The sequence below is a fragment of the Canis lupus genome, chromosome 32 (assembly GCF_048164855.1).
Source record: "Canis lupus baileyi chromosome 32, mCanLup2.hap1, whole genome shotgun sequence".
Classification (NCBI taxonomy): domain Eukaryota; kingdom Metazoa; phylum Chordata; class Mammalia; order Carnivora; family Canidae; genus Canis; species Canis lupus.
This window is the reverse complement of record NC_132869.1, coordinates 20,592,331-20,615,319: the sequence shown is the minus strand read 5'-3', so window position 1 is coordinate 20,615,319 and position 22,989 is coordinate 20,592,331. Positions and strand designations below refer to the sequence as shown.

The window sequence follows — 22,989 nt, the reverse complement described above, 5'->3', positions numbered from 1 at the left end:
TATATCCACAGTGTCTTTTAATTTTAAAAAAATGCATAAGATTTCTAAAAAGTCTCTTCTGTACTGCCACTACTGCCCTTCCCCCAATGCATTTAAATTTTTTTAAAATTGTGTTTTCATATAGGAAAAGGAGGATACATGTTTCTTCAATTTTCCAAATAAGGAACTAGTGTCTCATTTACTATGAGAGGCATCCAGTGAAGCTGACTATGCTCTTGCACATTCTCTTCCTCTTTTGCTCTGTCTCCTTCTTCCTCTGTCTCTGTCTCTGTCTCTCTGTCCTTCTCTTTGTTTCTCTTCCTTTTATTCCTTCTGTTTTTTCTTATTCTTCCTTTTCCTTTTTTTCTTATGTGCCCTTTTTTTTCTCTTTTAATATTTAGGTACTCATGGTTTTTTTTAAGTGTCAGTATGTTTTAATAAATTGTATTCATTTTTATTCTTTGATACTCAGATTGTCTCATCTTTGACCAATAGGTATACCTTTGTGTTGGCTTTGGTGTACTTTTGACAGAGTCCCATTAGTCCTTGATAGCTACCTAATTTTTGGCACAAAAATGACATAAAACTCCTACATATCTATTTTTTCCTCTTCCTTCTGACTTGTATACATATCAAGAGATGTTTTTAAAAACTGTCTTTATTTTATTTAGCCCAATGGAAATATGACTTAAATGTACTTTTCTTTTGAATAATAGGATATCGTCCACCACCGTTTTCAGAAAAGTTCTTTCTAGTAGTAATTGAAAAGGACAGTAATAATTACTCTATTCTCCACATGTGGCACCTTCACCTTAAATCTGTACAGGCATGCTTAGGTAAGTAATTATATTATAATTTTATGCACAGGTGAATGTGAAATCATTTTACTGAATATGTTTTAGTTTGGCTAATTCTTTAAAATGAAGATCCAGTAAACTATAAATTGAGTTGCTGGATTGAAGTATGGATATGCCAGACTTTTAATTACAAGATCATAAATAATTGATGAAACAGATTAATTTAAAACCAAACCAGTCTGTGGGCACATTAGACATATTTTTTAAAAGTTTGATCTTTATTTTTTTCAATTAATATTTATTGAATGCTTACGATGACCATGTCCTAGATACTTACTGTGTCTCTATAAATTTGTTTTGCCCATAGAATTAAAATTGTGCTTTTCTGTGAATTAATGCATGATTTAATCTGACACAGCGTACTTAGCTTCAGAATCACTAAGAGAAGCAGATTTGCTATTATTAAAATACAGTTGAGCATCTGAAGCTCATAAGTAGAACTGTTTTTGTAGAATATTAAGAAATCCAACAGTGATAAGTTACATTAACCATGCTTTTGCTATACACATTCATACTGATTTCTTAGCAAATTAGAAAATCTGTAGTATGAAGCAAAGAAGTTGATCATGGATCCATCTTTTTAGAACAAACTTTTACTTTCTGAGTAAAATGAAAATAATTGTAAAAATGAACTGCACAGATAGCTATATGAAGCTGAATTTGCGTTAAGCTGGTTAACTCAAAATATTTTGTTTTTAAAAGATTTTATTTTTTCTAAGTAGTTGTATAATATAACTGATTTTGTATGCATTAAACATTTAATACAGTCAACTAATATTTTTTGTTCCCTTTGTAATTCATATTATCACATAATAAACAGCAGTTCTGACTGGGCCATGAACTAGGGTTAGAAAAGCCAAATGATTTGATTAATCTTTACCTGTGCCCATTTGAGCCTAATCTTGAGGTAGCAGGAATCCAGAAGTTCTTTCAAAGCCTTTGAAGTTCACTCTTGGTGTTACATGTTGTTTCACAAAAATTGGAAGAGTAGAGTGAACTAAAACCAGCTTGTCATGAAGAGAATTTTTAACCCACCAGAGAATACAGTATTTTCTAGAGTTGGACACAGAGCTGGGAATGGTTCTGAAGAAATTAATAGAGGTAGCGACAGATCCTTGTGGTAGGACAGGAAGAATGTGATACCTTCCATCCTCACTGCTCATGAAGGACGTTTCCCACTGCTGCTCCTCTAAAGCCAGGCCTAGTGTAGAGTTGCTTGCTTACTCGGTTTCTGATAGCAGTAAAAGGTCACAAACAAGATTACAGTAGAAACAAACAAATATGTTCTCTTCAGCTATGACTGAAAGTGTCTATCTTTTGGTTCTAACATTCACAACAGGTTTAACGTAGTGTATGTTGTCATTCACAGCAAATACTTGAATTTATCAGTATGTTGAAAATCCTGGCAGAGAATGAAATTAGACGTTTAAACTTAGATGGAGAAGGAACATGTTGACTACCTTTAAGGTGCCAGGCACTGAGATTAGTGTTTTATACACATGAGACAGACATTATCCCCAGTTTACTAATGGAATAATATTAAGTAACTTGACCAAGTTCCACATCTGGTTTGTCATAGGACCAAGTTTCAAAATCAGGTTTTGTGTCTCTAAGGCCTTTGCTTTTTCCCCCTGCTCTTACTTCCTTTGTTAGCATGAGATATATATTAGAAAATGTGGCTATGAGAAAATAGCCAGAGATTGTGAAGTGAAGCTTGAGGAGGCATACCCTAGTTAGTGGTAGGGCCAGGAGCAGTCCTTTTTTCTGCTGAGAGGCTGATGCAAGCTTGTGGTATCATTCCATTTTATGGAATATTTCTCATCTAGTGGTCTGCCATTCTAAGATAGATTGATATATTTAACATCCATCAGAAGCAAAAGGGGGATTACTCAATATCTCTTAGTATTCTGATGCTTCTTGGGCTATACAAAGCAAGCATCATCCTTGCCTTTGATAAATTAATAGTCTCATGGAGGGGGAAACAAATAAATGTAATTCTGAGTATCCCTTACATGTAGCAGAAGCACAGATAATTGAATCTGCTTAGAGATTTACATTCCACTCTAATGTAAGAGCTGGACTCTTGGGAAGAACCTCCCCCACCTATTTTTTTACAAAAAGGTGATTGTTTAACAGCATGGGAAAAGGACCGATGGGCAGAAAGAGCTGTCCTAGGATTGTGAGGAGTGACTGATTATATACTTTTAAATTTGTGGAGGTGGGGGTAATAAAGATAAAGTAAGTTCCTAAGGAATTAAGGAAATTTGAAACAAGGCTTTTAGGACCTTAGGTTAGCTGCTGTTAAGATAGGGTTACTTTTAGTCTTTAATAAAACATAAACATTAAGACATTAAGGTACCCATGAGTTCCTTGAGAAATGTCATGCTCTGCATGTTTCTGGATTCTATCAGTGGGCTGCAAGCCAGTCAACTAATACTGTCTTAAATTTGTTTAGAACTTTTATTTTTTGTATCTGTTTTTGAAATCATCTTGTTGTAGTGCTTGCTAGTTAAGACCTGGAATTTTAGTGTCTTCTTTGCCACTAGCTAGTTATATGACTGTAGGAAAGTTATTAAGCTCTCCGAACTGAAATTCTTTCATCTACTATGTGAGACAATACCTTGCTATTTCTCAAAGTTTGACTCATGATGCTCTGTTTCAGAAACACCTGGGCTGCTTATTAATGTGGATTTCTGGGGTCTACCCCAAAACAACTATATCAGTCTCTAGATGGTGAGGCCCAAGAATCTGCTTGTTAATAAGTTCCTCCTCAAGCTTTGGATATATGTATGTGAGCATGAGAGTAGGAGGAAGAGGCAGAGGGAGAGAATCCCCAAGCAGACTCCCCACTGAGCATGGAGCCTGACCACGGGCTCGATCCCATGACACATGAGATCATGACTTGAACCTAAACCAACAGTTGGACACTTGACTGAGTCAACAGGCACCCAAGCTTTTGATACTTTTTAAAGGTTGAAAACACTGGATGAAATAATTTGAGTTTTTTTCCTAGTTTTTATGTGTTGGGATTAAGTCTCTGTGATGGAGTTGGTGATGCTAAGAATAAAATAGAAGAAAAATTCTGTCAAAGTAACTGAGTGCAAGTCTGAAAATTGACCTTGTCCCCTAAGTATTTTTAAAAAGCCATGTTTCTTAAATGGTAACAAAATATTCTAGCTAATGTATATAGTAGTGATAGTAATATATTTCATAACTTATCTTCAAAGCTAAAGCTTCAGAAGGCATTTCATCAGAGAGTCTACTTTCAGTCCCTGGACAGAAGAATATAGACTCTTCTCCAGAAACTTCTCCTAGTGTAAGCCCCATGCCACACTCTGCATCAATTGCCAATCTTCAAACTGCTAGTAAACTTATTCTGAGTTCTAGACTGGTATATAGCCAACCTCTTGATCTCCCAGAAGGAGTTGAAGTAATAAGAGCAACGCCTTCAGCAGGTAAGGTAACTTGAAGAGTGGTAACTTGAGCAGTTGTAGCTCAGAGTGGTCTTCAATGGGTCAAATGGATGAACCTTTCTGAAATATGTATGTTGACAGCTCTAATTTTCTAGTAACGATGTATCTCTTTAGAAACATATACTTATTAGAAAGTTTCCTGTGATAAATAAATCAGTCTGACAGGAAATTATATGAATATTTTAATGCAAAGTTTCTTGCCTGCACTCTGATTTTCTATAAATAGGAATAATATGATAGTACAGTTGCGAAGAACAAATGTGTTCATTTACAGATCATAGAAACTTTTTTTTAAATTGAAGCTTTTCATTCACGTTGTGCTAATCATGTATCACTTATTAAATACGTTTGAGCAGGAGTTGGCAGATAAATGGGGGAAAAATGTAGGATACAAGATTATAGTCTGGCTGCCCTAGAATGACACTGAGTTTAACAAGGTAGGTAAGATAGTTTGGAGGGCAGGTAAATTTAAAATGAACTGTCACTTGTAAACTGTGATTAAAGAGTTCCTAGAATAGTATTTTTGGGGAACTGAAATTGAAGGTTCAAAACCATTTCAGTTAATGGTGAATTATTTTGAGTATGAGGGTTCTTTATTGATCCATAAGATAGGTTTGAATTCAGAGTTGGAAAGATCACATTAACGGTTTATATCTGGGCTTTTGTGGCAGGTACAGATCTGGGCCAGTTTTTGGGTCGAAATTTCAGAGTATTTGGAAAGTTTGGGGTATACTCAAAATAAGTTTATTGGAATTAATAATAATAAATTATATTTTGCAAAGGCTTTATAACATTCTTGTAAATGTGTTACTTAACAGTAACACTCCAAAGGAAGTAGTAACATGACGCCTAATATTTAGATGGAACAGGCTTAGATGTTGAAGTGGCTTTCCCACCATTGCAATGGGCTGGAACTTGAATCCAGGTCTTCTGACCCCAGTCCTAATGTCTATCACTCTTCATGTTGTAGTTGACAGTGGATGGGTGGTATTGGTCTTCAGCTGTCAGGGTTCTGGTTCAGTGTTAAGAGAGTTCGAATTAATCATGGTAAAATGGTGAGATCTAGCAATCTAACTATCTGAAAACATTTTGATGGTAGGGGCAGATATAGAGTCTGTATTATTTAGGGGCAGGTTAGGGGCATTTGAATGGGAAACTGTAGTGATGACTTAAGCATCTCTGATGAAAGCAATAAGTGGAAACTGAAAATCCAGTGAGGCATGTGGTGAAGCCATATATAAATTATAACAGGTAACAGACTTCATGATTAAGGGTTGACTTGTTTTATTACATTTGAGTTTTATTTTAGTGGAATACTAACCTCACTTAAACTTAAACATCTAAAAGCTGATAGATTATTATTGCATATTTTGATTTCACCAGTGGGCTGTTCAAGACTTGTAGTTACCTTGGCCAGTGGACACTTAGTATTAAGGGGAGTTTGCAGAATTACAATGAAGAAGCTTACTCTGACTTTGGATTTATCACATTGTAGAACTTGATTATTAGCATTTTATATTATAGTTCTATTATCATGACTATCTGCTTTTTCTTTTTTAAGGCCATCTGAGTTCTTCTTCAATTTATCCGGTGTGCCTTGCACCTTATTTAGTGGTAACAACTTGTTCTGACAATAAAGTTCGCTTCTGGAAGTGTAATATGGAAACCAACCCAGAATGTAAAAGTGTTGAGAAGGAAACTTACCAGTGGAGGAGATGGCCCTTGATGAATGATGAAGGAGAAGATAATACCAGTACAGTGAGCATCGTGGGAAGACCAGTTGCTGTTAGCTGTTCATACACAGGTCGCCTTGCCGTGGCTTACAAACAACCTGTCCACCACAATGGTTTTGTTTCTAAAGAATTTTCCATGCATGTTTGCATCTTTGAATGTGAATCTACAGGAGGATCAGAATGGGTTTTAGAACAAACAATTCATCTTGATGATTTGGTCAAGGTTGGAAGTGTACTTGATTCAAGGGTCAGTGTTGACAGTAATCTGTTTGTGTACAGCAAATCAGATGCACTTTTGAGCAAGGATAGATATCTTATTCCAAATATCAAACATTTAGTACATTTGGACTGGGTATCAAAAGAAGATGGCTCCCACATTCTCACAGTGGGGGTCGGTGCTAATATCTTCATGTATGGGCGGCTTTCAGGAATTGTGACTGAGCAAATCAACAGCAAGGATGGAGTAGCTGTCATTACTTTACCACTAGGTGGTAGTATCAAGCAAGGAGTTCGGTCAAGATGGGTTCTTCTTAGATCTATAGACTTGGTATCTTCTGTCGATGGTACACCTTCTCTGCCTGTTTCTCTCTCCTGGGTGAGAGATGGGATATTGGTGGTAGGAATGGATTGTGAAATGCATGTATATGCACAGTGGAAGCATGCTGTCAAATTTGGAGACATTGAAGTTGATAGTCCTGATGCAGAAGAGACAGCGTTACAAGATCATTCTGCCTTTAAATCTAATATGTTGTCAAGAAAAAGTATTGTTGAAGGAACAGCTATTGCTGATGATGTTTTTTGTTCACCAACTGTAGTTCAAGATGGCGGCTTATTTGAGGCTGCACATGTACTTTCCCCTACTCTCCCTCAATATCATCCAACTCAGCTGCTAGAATTGATGGATTTAGGGAAAGTTCGAAGGGCTAAAGCTATTCTCTCTCATTTAGTAAAATGTATTGCAGGTGAAGTTGCAATAGTTAGAGATGCTGATGCTGGAGAAGGGACTAAGCGACATCTTTCCCGAACCATTAGCGTAAGTGGCAGTACGGCAAAGGATACAGTCACCATAGGAAAAGATGGTACTCGAGATTATACTGAAATAGATTCTATTCCTCCACTACCATTATATGCACTGCTTGCTGCAGATCAAGATACAACCTACAGAATTTCAGAAGAAAGTACAAAAATACCACAGAGCTATGAAGAGCATACCAAAAGTGAACCAGAAGATCAATATTCAGAGCTGTTCCAAATCCAGGATATAACCACAGATGATATAGATTTAGAGCCAGAAAAGAGAGAAAACAAATCAAAAGTAATAAATCTTTCTCAATATGGACCTGCTTACTTTGGCCAAGAACATGCTAGGGTACTTTCAAGTCATCTTATGCACTCAAGTCTACCAGGCCTTACTCGTTTGGAGCAGATGTTCCTTGTAGCTTTGGCTGATACAGTGGCTACCACCAGTACTGAGCTTGATGAGAGCAGAGATAAGAGTTATTCAGGTAAATATTCCCACTAAAATTTACCAAGTTACCATGAATAGAACCATTTGTATAATTTATATAATGATTCACATTAAATTGCAGTCTTTCTTTAAACTTTGTAGTGAGAAGACCTCTCTAGTAGACAGTTATTGTTACCTAATATGATTAATTGTGAAAGAAAAGACAGTTGGGGATAGGTTATGACTTGCAAATATGACTTCATGGGTTTGTGGTATCTGCATTCTCACATGAATTTTTACAATGAAAGCTTTGTGTAATTTTAGATATATGTAGTCTTGTTTTTTTCAAACATATTTACTTCTATAGCTTGTTTTAATTTTTATTTTACTTTTAGTAATAATAATGGCCCATTTGATAATTTTGCTATTGAACTAAAAGGCTTATACAGACCTCATGAACTCAACTTGTTCATCTTCCCGTTTCTAGGTATATATATTTTTTATAATTACCTAATTTTCTCTGAAAATCTTGAAAAAGAGAAAAAGAGGTTTTAATACATTTTACTATAATGTGTGTCTTGACTAATTTGCTCTATAACCAAAATATTTTTGGCTGTCTCCTGAAACTAGATTCCATTCTCTTTTATACAGATAGTTGAAGGTAATGGTGTTGATTGTAAATGATGGCATTAGCCAAGGAAACCGAAAATTATTGATCATTCATTCATTCAGTAAATATTGTGGAGGAGTGAACAATTGCTATGTGCCAGGCACTTTATGTACTTTATCATACTTAATTATCACAACAATCTTCTGGTAGGTAGCTATTATTATACTAAATTTTATAGATGAAGACACTGATCCATAGGGAGGCAAATAGGGTCACACAGGTAATAAGTGGCAGAACTGGGGTTCATATGTGGATACATGATTGCCTCCCAGCCTGTACATTATTTCACAAGATTTCCAAATTTGAAAAAAAAGACTGTTCCTCAAAGCTACCTGGAATATATCTCTTCATACAGGTTTATATCCTTATAATATATCCCCTAAGTTTTCTGTGTAGATTAAAATAACTAGAGACCTTAGAAAGTTTTGCCTCATGACCTATTTTCTAAACATGTTAATTAAACAAATCCTAATGATTATGAGGTGTTATGTGCAATAGAGCAGAATTCTCCCCAGGAGAGTCTTAAGACTTTTTTGAAAACTTTTAGAGTTTTTACTCTGGGATATTAAGAAAATAGGTATTTATAATCCATGAAAAATAGTTTATAAACTTTCTAACTCAGAACTATATGATTGGCTGGGCAGTATAAAAATGGCTCATGCTGGTCCCAGTGTACTTTCATGAGGTAGATAAGGGAGGAATTAATGTCTCCATTTCACAGGTGGGAAGCTGAAGCTCAGAGTTTAAGTATGTTGCACATCTCAGTAAATTATTTCTAAGTAAATGAATTCTTCCAAATGGAATTAAAGGTATTCCTGACTCTGCTTTTTTTTACCCGCCATATCCAGTTTTGTGACAACTGCTACCAATTCTCATATATCTAGGATCCAGTCATTTCTCACTACTTTTTTTATTACCACTCTAGTCCAAGTCACTGTTACCTCCTGCCTGGTTATTGACAAAGTCTCCCAAAACTGCTTCATTCAAAAAAAAAAAAGGAACAACAACAAAAAAAAAAACTGCTTCATTCTTGTTACCTCAGTCTGTTGTCTACATAGGAACCAGTGATTAAAAACATTTAATCTCTTTTCTGCTCAGCATATACCAGTGGCTTGCTATCTCACTTTAGAATAAAAGCCAGATCCTTACGGAGGTCCACAAGGCCCTGTGTGATCTGTGTTCATTTTCATTCCACTACATTGGCCTCCTTGCTGTCCTAGGAAGACACTAAACACATTCCTGTCTCAAGGCCTTTGCATATTTTGTGTTCTCAGTGTGGAAAGCTTTTTCCAAGTTTATGCCTGGCTCATTCCCTCACCTCCTCAAGTTTCTGCTGAGACATCGTCTTGGAAAGTTCTTCCCTGGGTATACTATATAAAATAGAATCCCCTTGTTCCAGTACTCCCTTTCTGTCAAGCCTACTTTTTATTTCTCTCCATAGCATTACTTTCTGCCAGACACATTGTTTTTTGTTTTTGTCTCCTAAAATGAAAGCACCATGAGAGGAGAGATTTTGTCTTATTCACTGTCAAATCCCCAGCACCTACACTGTGCCTTTCCCGTAGTAGGTACTTGATTTGTTGAATAAATAAATGAATGGGTGGATGAACAAAGATAGCTAATGGGAAGTAGAGCTGGAACTTAAACTTTGAGATTTTAAAACATTTTATATTCTTCTAGAAAATATTATTTGATTCAACATTCTTAGTACTTCCCAAGTGGCAGTTACTGGACTGGGTGCTGGTCATAACTTTTGTGTTGCTTCTCCAACAGTGTCTATAATTTTAATGAAACTCCTCACACTTCATACCTTTGTGCAACTTTTAAATAGGAGTTAAGTTTGTGAAATCAGGTTAAGGGTCAACCTTAGCTTTGTAAAACTAGCCTAGGGAATCGAATTTTAAATCTTTCATAGTACTATATTTCAATTGAGCTAACCAGACTAGAAAATATTAGCTTTTTAATTAACAGTGATAATAAATAATGATTTCATTTTAGATATGTAATTTCTATCTTTTCAATCTCATCTAACTTCATGTGGGAAATGCTTCTTAAAATTGTACCTAGCTTACTATATATAGTTAATATATTTTTTATTGGATTTCAAGATTTCATTTATTATGAATAGCTGTAAGTACTGTTATTACCTATACTAATAGGGAATTATATTTTCCCCAGTCATTTTTCATTTGGGAGTTTTTGTATTTACAAATACCTTTTGTAAAGATGTATTTCTTATAAAGATATTTGACTGTTAGCAAAGGGATACACTCAAACATACATCTTGTGTAAATCGTTATTATTGAATTTAATGCTTATTTCCTAATTATTTACTGGTTTGTGACAGTTTTCCTGAAACATATTTTCTATTTGCTTTATAGGAAGGGACACATTAGACGAGTGTGGTTTGAGATACTTGCTAGCTATGCGTTTGCACACGTGCCTTTTGACATCGTTGCCTCCTTTATACCGAGTACAGCTACTTCATCAAGGTATTTAACTCCTTGTTTGGACCTTTCCACAACTTTTATTTCATATTGTAGTGGAATACTTGTATTTATATTTGTGTATAAGAATTAGCCAAGTCATTATATACATACATCCTTAAGATCTTCTAGTCACATAGTTTACCCACTTACCCTTTTTCTGTGCCTCTTTCAGCTCTGTTCTGCAACTTTTGCTCTTCTATCTCAGTTTCTCAGACTTACTAAAGTCATAGTAGCTTAGTAGTAAACCCTAAGGCCATAAGGGACTCCTGGGTGGCTCAGTTATTGAGCACCTGCCTTCAGCCCAAGACGTGATCCTGGAGTCCTGGGATCGAGTCCCACATAGGACTCCCTGCATGGAGCCTGCTTCTTCCTTTGCCTGTGTCTCTGCCTCTCTGTGTGTGTGTGTGTGTGTGTGTGTGTGTGTGTGTGTGTCTCATAAATAAATAAATAAAATCTTTTTTAAAAAAGTGGCCCTGAATTTCTTTGACAACTGATATATTTTCTTTAAAAATTGTGTGATTTTTGCCCTATGTATTATTATTTATGTTTATTTTAATATAAGCATTTTGTTATAAGTCATATACTCACAAGGAAAGCTGATGTTTCAGGAATATCTGCCCGATAGCAATGCAGTAGATTTACATACTTGTAGTACACTGTCACATACCCTGATTTGAAATGTAAGGATTTATGTCAGCCCCCTAATTGACAGATTAAAAAAACTATAAAGTGACCTGCCAAGATATAGGGCTACTGATAGAGTTCGGAGCTAGAATCCCAGCCCAGTGCAGTTTTTATTAGGCTATATTCCTTTTGAAACCAGCATCCTGGATGCAGTCCTATAAATAATGCTTTAGTATTGTAGGAACTAGAATACCAGGCTCTATAATTTCTTGGTCTTACCCATAACACTTACCCTTTACCCTCATGTAATTCTAAATAGCTGTCTGATATCCATTGTGTTTCTAAACTGTGCTTCATCTATCCAGTCCTTTAATTTTGAAACAGATTTTGCTGGTTTTCTTTTCTATATGAATGATCACTGTGATGAATGACCATATTACTTTGCATATAGATATTTATGTATATATCTGATTATTTCCTCGTGTTACTTTCCAACAGTGGAATCCGAGGGCTTGAAAATTCTTAACTCTTTTTTTTTTAAGGTGGTTGTTTTTATTTTTAATGTTTCAGTCAACAGTTTACAGTATTACCAGGCTGATATTCTAAATTCTGAATGTAACTGTACCTTACTGGTTTTTTTTTATTCAAGTATAATTGATATACAGTGTTAGTTTCAGGTATACAATATGATGATTCATCAATTCCATATACTTTTCAGTGTTCATCAAGATAAGCATACTCTTAAATCCTGTTCTGTTTCACCCATCTGCCTGCCCACCTCCCCTCTGGCAACCACCAGTTCTCTGTATTTAAGAGTGAAATTTCTTAACTCTTGATAGGTATTGCCCCAGACAGAAACACTGTCTTCCATTATATTCCCAGAAGCGGTGTTTGATGATTCCAAAGTTTAACCCATTGTTGACACTTGATACTATCACTGTATTGTTTTTTATTTTATTTTTTTGATATTAAACAATCTGTGCCATTTGATTAGGTTTTAAACAATCTGTGCCATTCGATTAGGTTTAAAAAGTGGTATCTCAACGGTTCTTTTATATTTTAGTTTTAAATGATAGTGCTGAATCACTTAATGACCATTGAGGAATTGAAAATTCCATTTTTCCCTTTGATACAGGTAAAACACTGGACATAAGATGTGATTGGTATTATAGGAACAGTTTTCAGGGAAAGTTAAGTAGCCAGTATATAGGTAGAAAGGCTAAGAACAGAGAAAAACTGCAAAGAATAGTTGTTATTGGTAGAGAAAAAATAAATTGATAAATAACTAACTACATGTTGGTGCCCCTGTTCTTTTTCTTCTTAATATCTTTTCTTGGTATAGGATATGGGGCAGATCACCTTAAACTCTGAAGTTTTGATTTTTTAACCTGTAAAATAGGGGGCTGATATAAATCCTTGTATCTCAAATCAGGGTGTGTGGCAGTGTGCTACAAGTATGCAAATCTACTGGATTACTATATGACAGATATTCCTCAAACAACAGCTTTACTTGTGAGTATATGACTTATGATACAATGCTTGTATTAAAATAAATAGGCTTCCACATATATTCACTGCACTTTTAATCTTGCCTTCTGAACCTAATTCCCCTGACATACCTGTGTGTTTATTGTTCCCACTTAATCATACTAAAAGTTTAATCAATCCCATTTCACTTACAGGTATGAAGTGTAATATATTTTATATTATTCTTTATATGATAAATTTGCAGTTAGCAAAGTTATTCTGTGTGTATTGCTATGTAATAGCAACTTATAAAGCAAAGTGTCGGTAGTTTGATATAGTGATTATTTCTTAAATTGGGCAAAGATTTAAAAAGTGAGAAAATTAATCTGCCTTTTAGATTCCAAAAAACTACAAATTGATGTTATTAAATCTTGACCATTTCCCCCTAAATTTTTGGTGGCAGTCAAGGCTTGTTGCACTAATTTTTTTGTGCTGTGATTTCAAGCACAGTTGTATATAAATGTTAGCATAGGAAATTTAAAAGATTTAAGATTATTACTCAAAATAGTCATAATAAGTTTTCCTTTTATACTTTCTAAAGGAACTGTTGTAAAGCAGTAATGGTTAGAAAAGCTTGAAACTGTATTGGAAGTCTATATAGTAGTTGTTAATGAAAAAAATCATATGTAGTAATATTGATGGTCTTAGAGCATTGAGAAGCCTGTACTGTAATGTACAGTACATCATTGACTTCAGACATGAGGTCCAAAATAGGTCCATATAGATGTCTATGTTGACCAGTTTGGCCTCTTTCCTAGGCTCCTCTGGTTCTTCCTGGCATTCCCGCTATGTGTCACCAATCAGTGTGTCATTTTCCTTGTTTCCTCTTCACCTGCTCTAAGTGGAACGAAGTGTTATCAGAAGTTCAGCTGCTGATAAACTCTCTTGTACTCCCACGTCTGATAGTGTTGCCTCTAAAAGCGGCCTAGAGCCCCGTCAGTCTTCTACCAGGGCAAAAAGAGTTTGCCATATATCACCAGTGTTAGGCAGCTTTAAACTACTTTTAACCAAGATGCCGGAGGCAGAGAAATGTGTTCCCTGCTATTCCCTGCAACTCTACTGCAGGTTAGACTTCACTGTGAAATACGTAGTTCATTGGCTGTTTGGTTAAGTGGCGCAGTTTCCAGTAGTCGGTGCTAAGGAATATGGTCTGCAAGCAAGGGGCTTGCTGTGAAGAAACTGAAAAAAACTCCCAAGGACACAGGCCGAGATATTTTGACTTGACCAGAGCTTTCACTGTTGATAAGTGTGGTGCGTGTACGTGTGTGTGTATGTATAAATGACCCGATGTCCAAATATCTTTCCAGTGGTTAAGTTTTAGTGCCTATGTTTTTGCAGAGAAAAAAGCAAATATTTTGGAAAAAAGAAGTTTTTGGTTTTGTATATTCTGCTATTGCTCCATGTGTTTAGAAGCGTGTAGTGTAAAACTGAGTGAGGAAAGACCTCCTTTTACCTTTTTTTTTTCCTGCTTGGAAATTCTTCCCAGAGTGAATAAATGCATGACTGTGTGAAAAGTTGTTTTGTGTTCTTTTTTGATATAGTTCTGAAGGTTATTATTTTGTATTTCTAATTTAGGTGTGTCTACCTGCCACTTTGCCTGGGCTTTTCATTCTGAGGCTGAGGAGGAACTGATTAATATGATTCCGGCCATTCAGAGAGGGGACCCTCAGTGGTCTGAGTTAAGAGCTATGGGAATAGGTTGGTGGGTCAGAAATATTAACACTCTTCGAAGATGCATTGAAAAGGTAACTTTACTTCATTGGATGCTTAAGTTAAAAAAAATCTTGATGGGACACTTGGGTGGCTCAGCGGTTGAGCATCTGCCTTCAGCTCAGGGCATGATCCTGGAGTCCCGGGATCGGGTCCCACGTCGGGCTCCCTGCATAGAGCCTGCTTCTCCCTCTGCCTGTGTCTCTGCCTCTCTCTCTGTGTCTCTCATGAATAAATAAATAAAATCTTTTTTAAAAATCTTAAAGGATAAAAGATACTGTCTTCCAGAAAATCTGTTGTAGGGAATTAGTTTGTACATCTTGAGATCTTGAGAATTTCTTAAATAAAAAGTTTTGGAGATTCCAAAAACTTGGCCTTTATGAAATGTTTCTGTAGTATATCAGTTGCCTTTTACCATACATACTGAGTTTATAATATTTATAGAATTGCATGTTTTCTGCTATCAGTTGAGGTATGTCCTAGCTTGAGAAAATTCAGGGTTCTTTTTTTTTAAATAACTGGCAGTATGTCATGGATATGAAAAGTACAACACAGGGAATGTAGTCAGTAAAGTTGTAGTAACATTGTACTGTGACAGATGGCAACTGCACTTACTGTGGTGAGTGCTGCATAATGTATAGTATTGTCGAATCGCTGTTATACATCCAAAACTATATTTTAACATTGAATGTTGGGTGGGAGGATGGGGTAACTGGGTGATGGGCACTAAAGAGGGCCCTTGATGGGATGAGCACCAGGTGTTACACTGTGTGTTGACAAATTGAATTTAAATAAAAATTAAATTAAATTTAAAAATTAAGAAAAAAACATTGGATGTCAACTATACTTCAATAATAATATTTACAAAAGAAAACACAGAAATCTAAATTTAGAAAACAAACTTCAGTTCTTTTCAGATATGTACACTATAGATATAAAAACTTTTTTTATATAAAGGATTCTCTGTGTGGCTACATTAATAAATAGCAAACTTCCTTTGCATACTTAAAATACCATTCAATAAAAGGTTTTGATTTGTGTGCACTTGAGGAATATATCTGTGGCAACAAATTAAACATGCTATAAAATTTTTTAAGACAGGCTTTTGGAATCCATTTTCTGGTAGATTCCCTTTAGAAAAAAATTTGTCCCATAATTTGTTAGTGGAAGCTGAAAGTTCTTTCAGTGTTGCAGTAACAGACTGTTGGTGAGCACCTACTGTGTGCCAGGTTGGTGCTGGTTGCTTTTCATAGATTATTTCATATAATCTGGCCCTGTGTTAGCATCTCCATTTCCACATGTTGGACTAGATCTAGAGAGGTTAAGTAACCCACACGCTCCTGGCATTTTTAAGTATTAGACTGAGTCTGTGCCCTTTCTACTCTACGGGGGTTAGAAAGGTGAAATTCTCACTTATTGTTTACTTGTAGGAGTTCATTGAAATTCCTCCAGGTACAATTAATGATACTACATTTGTGAAGTATAGATTTATTTCTCCCAAGAGGAATTCATTCCTCTACAGTAGTCGTCATCAAATTTTAGTGTGTCCAAAGAATCACCTGGCAAACTTTATTTAAAGTGCATATTCCCTCAGGCCCATTTTCATTTGGTAAATTGAGGGTGATTAGAGATGTGCTGTCTTCATCTCAGCATCCTGAGATTCTGGTGTTCATCATGGCCCTCAGATCAGTTTGAAATGTAAGCACAGAAGTGCCATTTTCTTGTTACATGTAAAATTGACAATAAGATACCAGTATTTCTCTCTTGAAAATAGGCACAAATGTAAGAAGGAATTTATTCTCACACCAACCAAGTAATGTAGTTTCTGGTGTGTAGGGCAAGTTAATTGTTACAGCATGTACATAACACAATACATTAAATTTTTTATATTCTAAAGCAATGAGAAAAGGACATCTTTGAAATGTTTCAGATGTCTACAAAGATCTTTTTAATTCCATCAACAATTGGTTGTGTCATATAATTATTTCTGATATGTTACATACAATTTATTTCCACAAGAGATTATCTCTTAAAATCGCATCAAAGAGTTACAATAATTTTTTGCCTTAAGATATATATTATAAATCCTTAGCTAAAAATGAACAAAAATTTCTCTAAAATTATTAAACATCAGAATTAAAATTATTAAACATCCGAATACTAAGTTAAATGACTGAAGGCAGAAAAAAATACCAAAAAAGTAGAAGAGAAATAAGATAAACAAGTATTGAGAATACAGCATTTTTGTGACTCAATTTCCCCCTCTCCCATGCCTTGGTAGTTTCTTTACTATGAGTCACTGTGAGCTAATTGTTGTTTCTTATTATTATATCTCTCAACTTAGTGATTTCCAGAAGTTTTCTAAGTGTCTTTGAAAAACTTAGATATGGTCTGTATGGTAATCGTGTTCAAAACAATATAATTATATACAATAATGTTACTGGCTTAATTCTTAAACTTAACACTGAGTTGATTGGTTCTGCATGAATTCGGCAGTTTTGGTTATAAGCTCCCAAGGAGAGTATCAGTCATGTGCTCACTTAGACTCTTTCTCATGGAATTTCTAAGAACTGAAATATGTAAGCTCTTCAAAATAATGGAGCTTCAGCCTTCTGTATTTTAATTACATGCCAGAAAGAAGGTGTCAGTCTTTTAGAATTATTAAAATTTGATTGGAAAAATACCAGCAAAGAATGTTTTTAAAAAACAGTGGAACACTTATTTTTGTCTGTAATTTTTTAAGTGTGTGTGTTATAGTTGATATTCACAGATGTCTGTATCAATATGAGTTGAGAAAGCTTAAATTGTGAAATTGCATAGCCTGTAGAAGTTATTAGCATTTTGGCTTTTATAAAACATTAAGAAATGTAACATTTAATTTTCATGAAGAAGATCCTATCTATTGAATATTCTGCCTTTTTTGTTGTTGTTTCCTAGGGTAGATAGTTTCATTACCACTGGGATTCTAATCCCTTTTCCACACTTTACTATGTAGCCTTAGGCAATTCATTTAACTTCTCTGTGTCTCCATTGCGGCCTATGTAAAAATAAGGATAATTCTCATGAATTGTGGTCGTTTAAGTAAGATAAATAAAAGGCAGTTAGATTGGTGCTTGGTACATGGTAAGTAATCAGTAAATGCTAGTTGCTATTATTATTTTTATTAAAATTACGTACAAATGGTTGTCTCTCAGAGTATATATCATAAGCTACTGGAGATTGTGGAATAGAGCAAACTTTTTTCAATCTCCATGGTTCCAATCAGTCATGTAAGAGCAGGGAACCAGTAACTCTTGGTTAATTGGTTGTAATTCTTTTATAAAATAGTCAACTTAATAGAATATTTTATTTACCATTTAGGTTGCCAAGGCTTCTTTTCAAAGGAACAATGATGCCTTGGATGCTGCATTATTCTACCTTTCCATGAAGAAGAAAGCAGTGGTATGGGGTCTGTTTAGGTAAATTGCCTCAACATTGTACATGATTTAATGAAATGAAGATTGTACTGCAAATCTCTGATGCTAATACTTTTGAAAGTACTTAGATATATGAGCTTGACCAGATCAGCTTACTTTTTTGTGTCTTGGTTTCTTTATCTGCAAAAAATGGGCATAATATTGGTTCAGCTTAACATAAAGGGTGACATATTGTTAAAAAAAAGTTGATAAAAGCATTTTGAAAAGTACACAATGCTCCTGTGTGCTGTTTATGTGTATATAAGGATTTTGAGCTTTCCTTATTAGAAGTGAAGCTTGGTAACAGACGCCTATTACTGAAGTTACTGTTTTTGATGGATGTTTGGGGTTATTTTCACATATTGTGCAAAGGATTCAAAATATTTTAGATTTCCTTTAACCGCTGATACTTGTGTTCTCGTTCCCAGGTCCCAGCATGATGAAAAGATGACAACATTTTTCAGCCACAACTTTAATGAAGATAGATGGCGTAAAGCCGCTTTGAAAAATGCTTTCTCTTTACTTGGAAAACAACGCTTTGAACAATCTGCTGCCTTTTTCTTGTTAGCCGGCTCATTGAAAGATGCCATAGAGGTATGAATAAAGAAAACATGTTGTGAGATATTTGTAGGAGATTGAAAACCTGAAAAGTTTGTAGAGTAGACTGTAATTTTCTGTCTGGTAACTACAGAGGTCACCAAACTTAAACAGTGGTGTAGTAACAAGCAAAATTATAAATCAATTCAAGTGTGAAACATAAACCAAAAATTTTATATAGGGAATATGGTACACTTCAAGTGTATATGCATGAAAAAATGGCAAAAAATGGTTTATGAATACTTTCTTCCTAGCTATTTTATGATTCTAAACTATTTCAAGTCTGCATAGGTCACAACCTCCTCCTTTGGGGTAGATAGAGGCAGCTACTTTTAAGTTCTTTTTTTTTCCTAAATGAAATTCATAGATAAGGAACTGGAATTGCTATTTGTACTGTTTGTAATGTAGTCTTAGGTATTTGAAAATGAATGAAAGAGGTAAGACTTTGCATTTTTTTGATATATACTCCTGGCAGCTGATAAAGAGAGAAATCATGAATGTTACTGTTATGAGACCTTCCTCCTAGGATAGTTATTGTCATTATGAACAATCCAAACAGGTGAAGGAAAAATAAGAAATAATTGGAAATAATATATTATAGAAGAAATAGGAAGTGTTCAATGAAGAGAAGTTCTCTATATTTAGGAGTAGTCATATATTCAAAATTATCTCTGGTGTATGATTTTTTAAATTAACAAATATTTATAATTTTGACATGGGAATTTTAACCTAAAGATAATCAGGAGAAGAGAAATAGTGATTGAGAGATGTTTATGTTGCCTGAATGATCTCAAATACTCTATATAAGTAATTAAATTAGAATATAAACTCAGAGAGAGTAAAGAATATGTTGCTTTATTTCATGTTATTTGTTTTGTAATTAGAATGTCCTTTTAAAATGGTAGCAATTGTATTTATGTGGAAATGTATTTGGAAATTAAGAGGAACTGATGTATATATAAATTCAAAGTTGTAAGTGTATTTAATTTAAATTGACAAATCTGAAATGATGTTGATATTTGTCTTATGCTTATTTTTAAAATGATCTTTCTAGGCTAGAAGCTGCTAAGTTCTAGTTTCTTTTTTTCTTGCTATTCCTTAATCTCCTATCAAGCAGTCATTTAACTGCCTTTTACTGTCTCAACCTCTGGACCCCTCCCACCACTAGGAGAATATAAATGGTAGATTTCAGGGTATTAGTGGAATATTTCATATATCTAAGTAGTTATTAAATAAGTATTAATATTTGAATTTATAGGTATGCCTTGAAAAAATGGAAGATATTCAACTAGCCATGGTTATTGCTCGTTTATATGAATCTGAATTTGAGACTTCATCCACTTATATATCCATCCTAAATGAGAAGATTTTGGGTTGTCAAAAGGATGGCTTAGGTTTCGATTGCAAAAGATTACATCCTGATCCTTTCCTGCGTAGTCTTGCCTATTGGGTAATGAAAGACTATACCCGAGCTTTGGACACGTTATTGGAACAAACACCAAAGGATGATGATGAACATCAAGGTAGGACATTGTGGCTTTCTCTTTTTAATTATTTTTTTTTATTTTTAAAGATTTTTATTTATTTGAGAGAGAGAGAATGAGCAGTGGGGTGAGGCAGAGGGAGAGAGAGAGGGAAAGGGAGAAGCAGACTCCCTGCTGAGCAGGAAGCCAATGTGGGGCTCAGTCCTAAGACCCTGATATCATGAGCTGAGCTGAAGGCAACTGCATAACTGAATGAGCCACCCAGGTACCCCCTTCCCCCCCGTTTTTTAAGATTTTATTTTTAAGTAATCTCTACACCCAATGTGGGCCTCAAATGTACAACCCTAAGGTCAAAAGAGTCAAATGGTCCATCAACTGAGCCAGCCAGGTGCCCCTCTTTTTCTTTTTTAAAAGAAGCCTGTTTCTTTTCTTTCTTTCTTTCTTTTTTCTTTTTTAAAGATTATTTACTTATTTATTCGTGAGAGACACAGAGAATGAGGCAGAAATACAGGCAGAGGGAGGAGAAGCAGGCTCCGTGCAAGGAGCCTGCCATGGGACTCGATCCCGGGAATCCAGGGTCATGCCCTGAGCCAAAGGCAAAAGCTCAACCGCTGGGCCACCCAGGCATCCCAAAAGAAGACTGTTTCTAAACTTATGTTTATTTAGAAAAAAAAATACAAAACAAAAAACAATTATATTAAGTTGAGGCATAAATAATTTTTACACATTGTATAGCTCTTTCCATATAATTATACACCCAGTTTTCATTTTTCTTTTTTAAAGTAGGAATTTTGGCTGTTCACATATTGGTTTTGTGCATGAACTTTTTTATTCTTGTGTGATAGATAAGCTTTCTTTACTTCTAGTTAACCCAAATAATTTAGATTTTTTAAAAGCAGCTGGAGGACATTTATTAGTACTCTGCAATACTTTTTTAAAAATGGAACATTTTAAGTGTCAATAGAATAGTTAAATGATTTATCGTATATCCATACCACAGAAATAGTGTGCCATTAGAAAATGAGGTAGATCAATGTATTAATATATGCTGTATTATTAAGTGAAGCAAGTAAGATGCAGAACAGTGTGAAAGAGCAACATTCTTGTTGCTTTTTATTTACATGTGCATGTTGCAAATGTGTTTGCATGTACATACTGCATCTAGTTTCCCTCTTCCTCTCCCTTTGCTGTTTGCTGGAACAAATCAAAAGAAACTGAGTACTGGAGCACCTGGGAGGCCCAGTCAGTTAAGCCTCCGACTCTTGTTTTTGGCTCAGGTTGTGCTCTCAAGGTGGTGAGATTGAGCCCGGTGCCAGACTCGGTGCTGGGTATGGAAACCGTTTAAAATTCTCTCCCTCTTTTTCCCCAACCCCACTTCTGCTTTTTATTGCTTTCTCTAAAATAAATAAATAAATAAATAAATAAATAAATAAATATTAATTTAAATAAATAAATAAATATTAATTTAAAAAAAAACCCTGAATTACTTTTGGGGAATAGGTGTGGGGAGATCCATGCTTTTACTTTGTATTTTGTGCTTTCTGTAGTTGTAATTGGATGATGAGTATTAATACTTGGAGGGCACTTGTGATAAACACTGGGTGTTATATGTAAGGGCTAAATCACTGAATGCTACTCCTGAAACTAATATTACCCTATATGTTAACTAACTTGAAATTAAATGAAAACTTGAAAAAAAAATTTTTGTCATGTATTATTTTTAAATGCTAAAAAAACTTAACTTACGGGGTACCTGGGTGGCTCAGTCACTTAAGCGTCTGCCTTTGGCTCAGGTCATGATCCTGGAGTCCTAGGATTGAGCCCCTCAGAGGGAGTCTGCTTCTCCTCTGACCCTCCTCTCTCATATGCTCTCTCTCAAATAAAAATATAATCTTTAAAAAAATTTTTTAAGAATAAAAAGGCTTGCTTACATGGATAAAGAGATTAGGGACCCATTTTTATATTCTTCTTTATAAAGAAGAAATATTTTAATAAACAATATAAATTTTAAAGGAAAGGAAATAAAACCATTAGAAGAAAAATAAGTATCTGAGTTTCCCAGGTAATTTTAATAAAATGTGCACAGTCTCCTACCATTCTCATCATAGATTTATCTTGAAGCAAATTCCAGCATATTATTTCTTTTGTAAACATTTCAAAATGAAATCTCCAGAAAGTAAGGACTGTTAAACGTAACACATATCACTGTAACAAAATTTGATTAATAAATCATGAAATGGGTAATGTTCAGATTTTCCTGTTGTCTCATAAAATCTTATACAATTGATTTGTTTGAATCAAGATTCAAAAGAGGCATATATGTTATGATTAGTTAAGGTGCCTCTTTTGCCTACTTTAATTCATAGTTTTTCCTTCTTTTTCTTGTCCTTTGAAATAAAGTCAGATTGTTTGTTTTGTGATTTCTCACTTAATAGAATTTGTTGGTTGTGTCCCTTTTCTGTCACTTCATGTGTTTTTTTCCCCATGTTCTCTATATTTCCTATAAATTGGTAATTAATATCCTAGATGCTTTTTTTGGATTTTTGGCAGAAATATTTTATGGTGATATGGAGTACTTCTATCAGGGAACTCATAATGTTTGCTTGTTTTGCTTATTGTATAAACAGCCATCAGTGATCACTGCATAGATTTTTTATTTCATCAATGTCTGTAAAATTACGATATTCTAATTGTGTCATTTTATTTTTCCTTTATGAGTTGGAATTCTTCTCTAGGAGTACAGTCTCCCTTAGCTGTTTGATTACTCTGAAATTCAGTAGTATATGTAGTGAAGGGAGCATAAATGTTTGATTCTTTCTCTTTACCAGTTTTCAAAATAATAGTTTGGTTCACTAACATACTACAAAGGTGACTAATTAGCTTTTATATTCTATTTGAGTTATTTGAACTCACAGATTTAGATAGATTTGTGTTTGAATCCATT

The 22,989-nt window shown here is 34.7% G+C and overlaps 1 protein-coding gene across 4 annotated transcripts in view; it reads left to right on the top strand.

Annotated features, from left to right (window-relative positions):
* Nucleotides 1-22,989, top strand: part of DMXL2 (Dmx like 2) — a 152,571-nt gene that overhangs the window by 98,237 nt on the left and 31,345 nt on the right. For all 4 annotated transcript variants that reach the window (XM_072808513.1, XM_072808511.1, XM_072808512.1 and 1 more), the window contains exons 16-23: nucleotides 696-815; nucleotides 4,064-4,291; nucleotides 5,871-7,547; nucleotides 10,541-10,651; nucleotides 14,375-14,544; nucleotides 17,870-17,967; nucleotides 18,393-18,558; nucleotides 19,820-20,084. In XM_072808513.1, coding sequence (XP_072664614.1) covers nucleotides 696-815; nucleotides 4,064-4,291; nucleotides 5,871-7,547; nucleotides 10,541-10,651; nucleotides 14,375-14,544; nucleotides 17,870-17,967; nucleotides 18,393-18,558; nucleotides 19,820-20,084 — 2,835 coding nt within the window. The remainder of the gene's footprint in view (nucleotides 1-695; nucleotides 816-4,063; nucleotides 4,292-5,870; nucleotides 7,548-10,540; nucleotides 10,652-14,374; nucleotides 14,545-17,869; nucleotides 17,968-18,392; nucleotides 18,559-19,819; nucleotides 20,085-22,989) is intronic.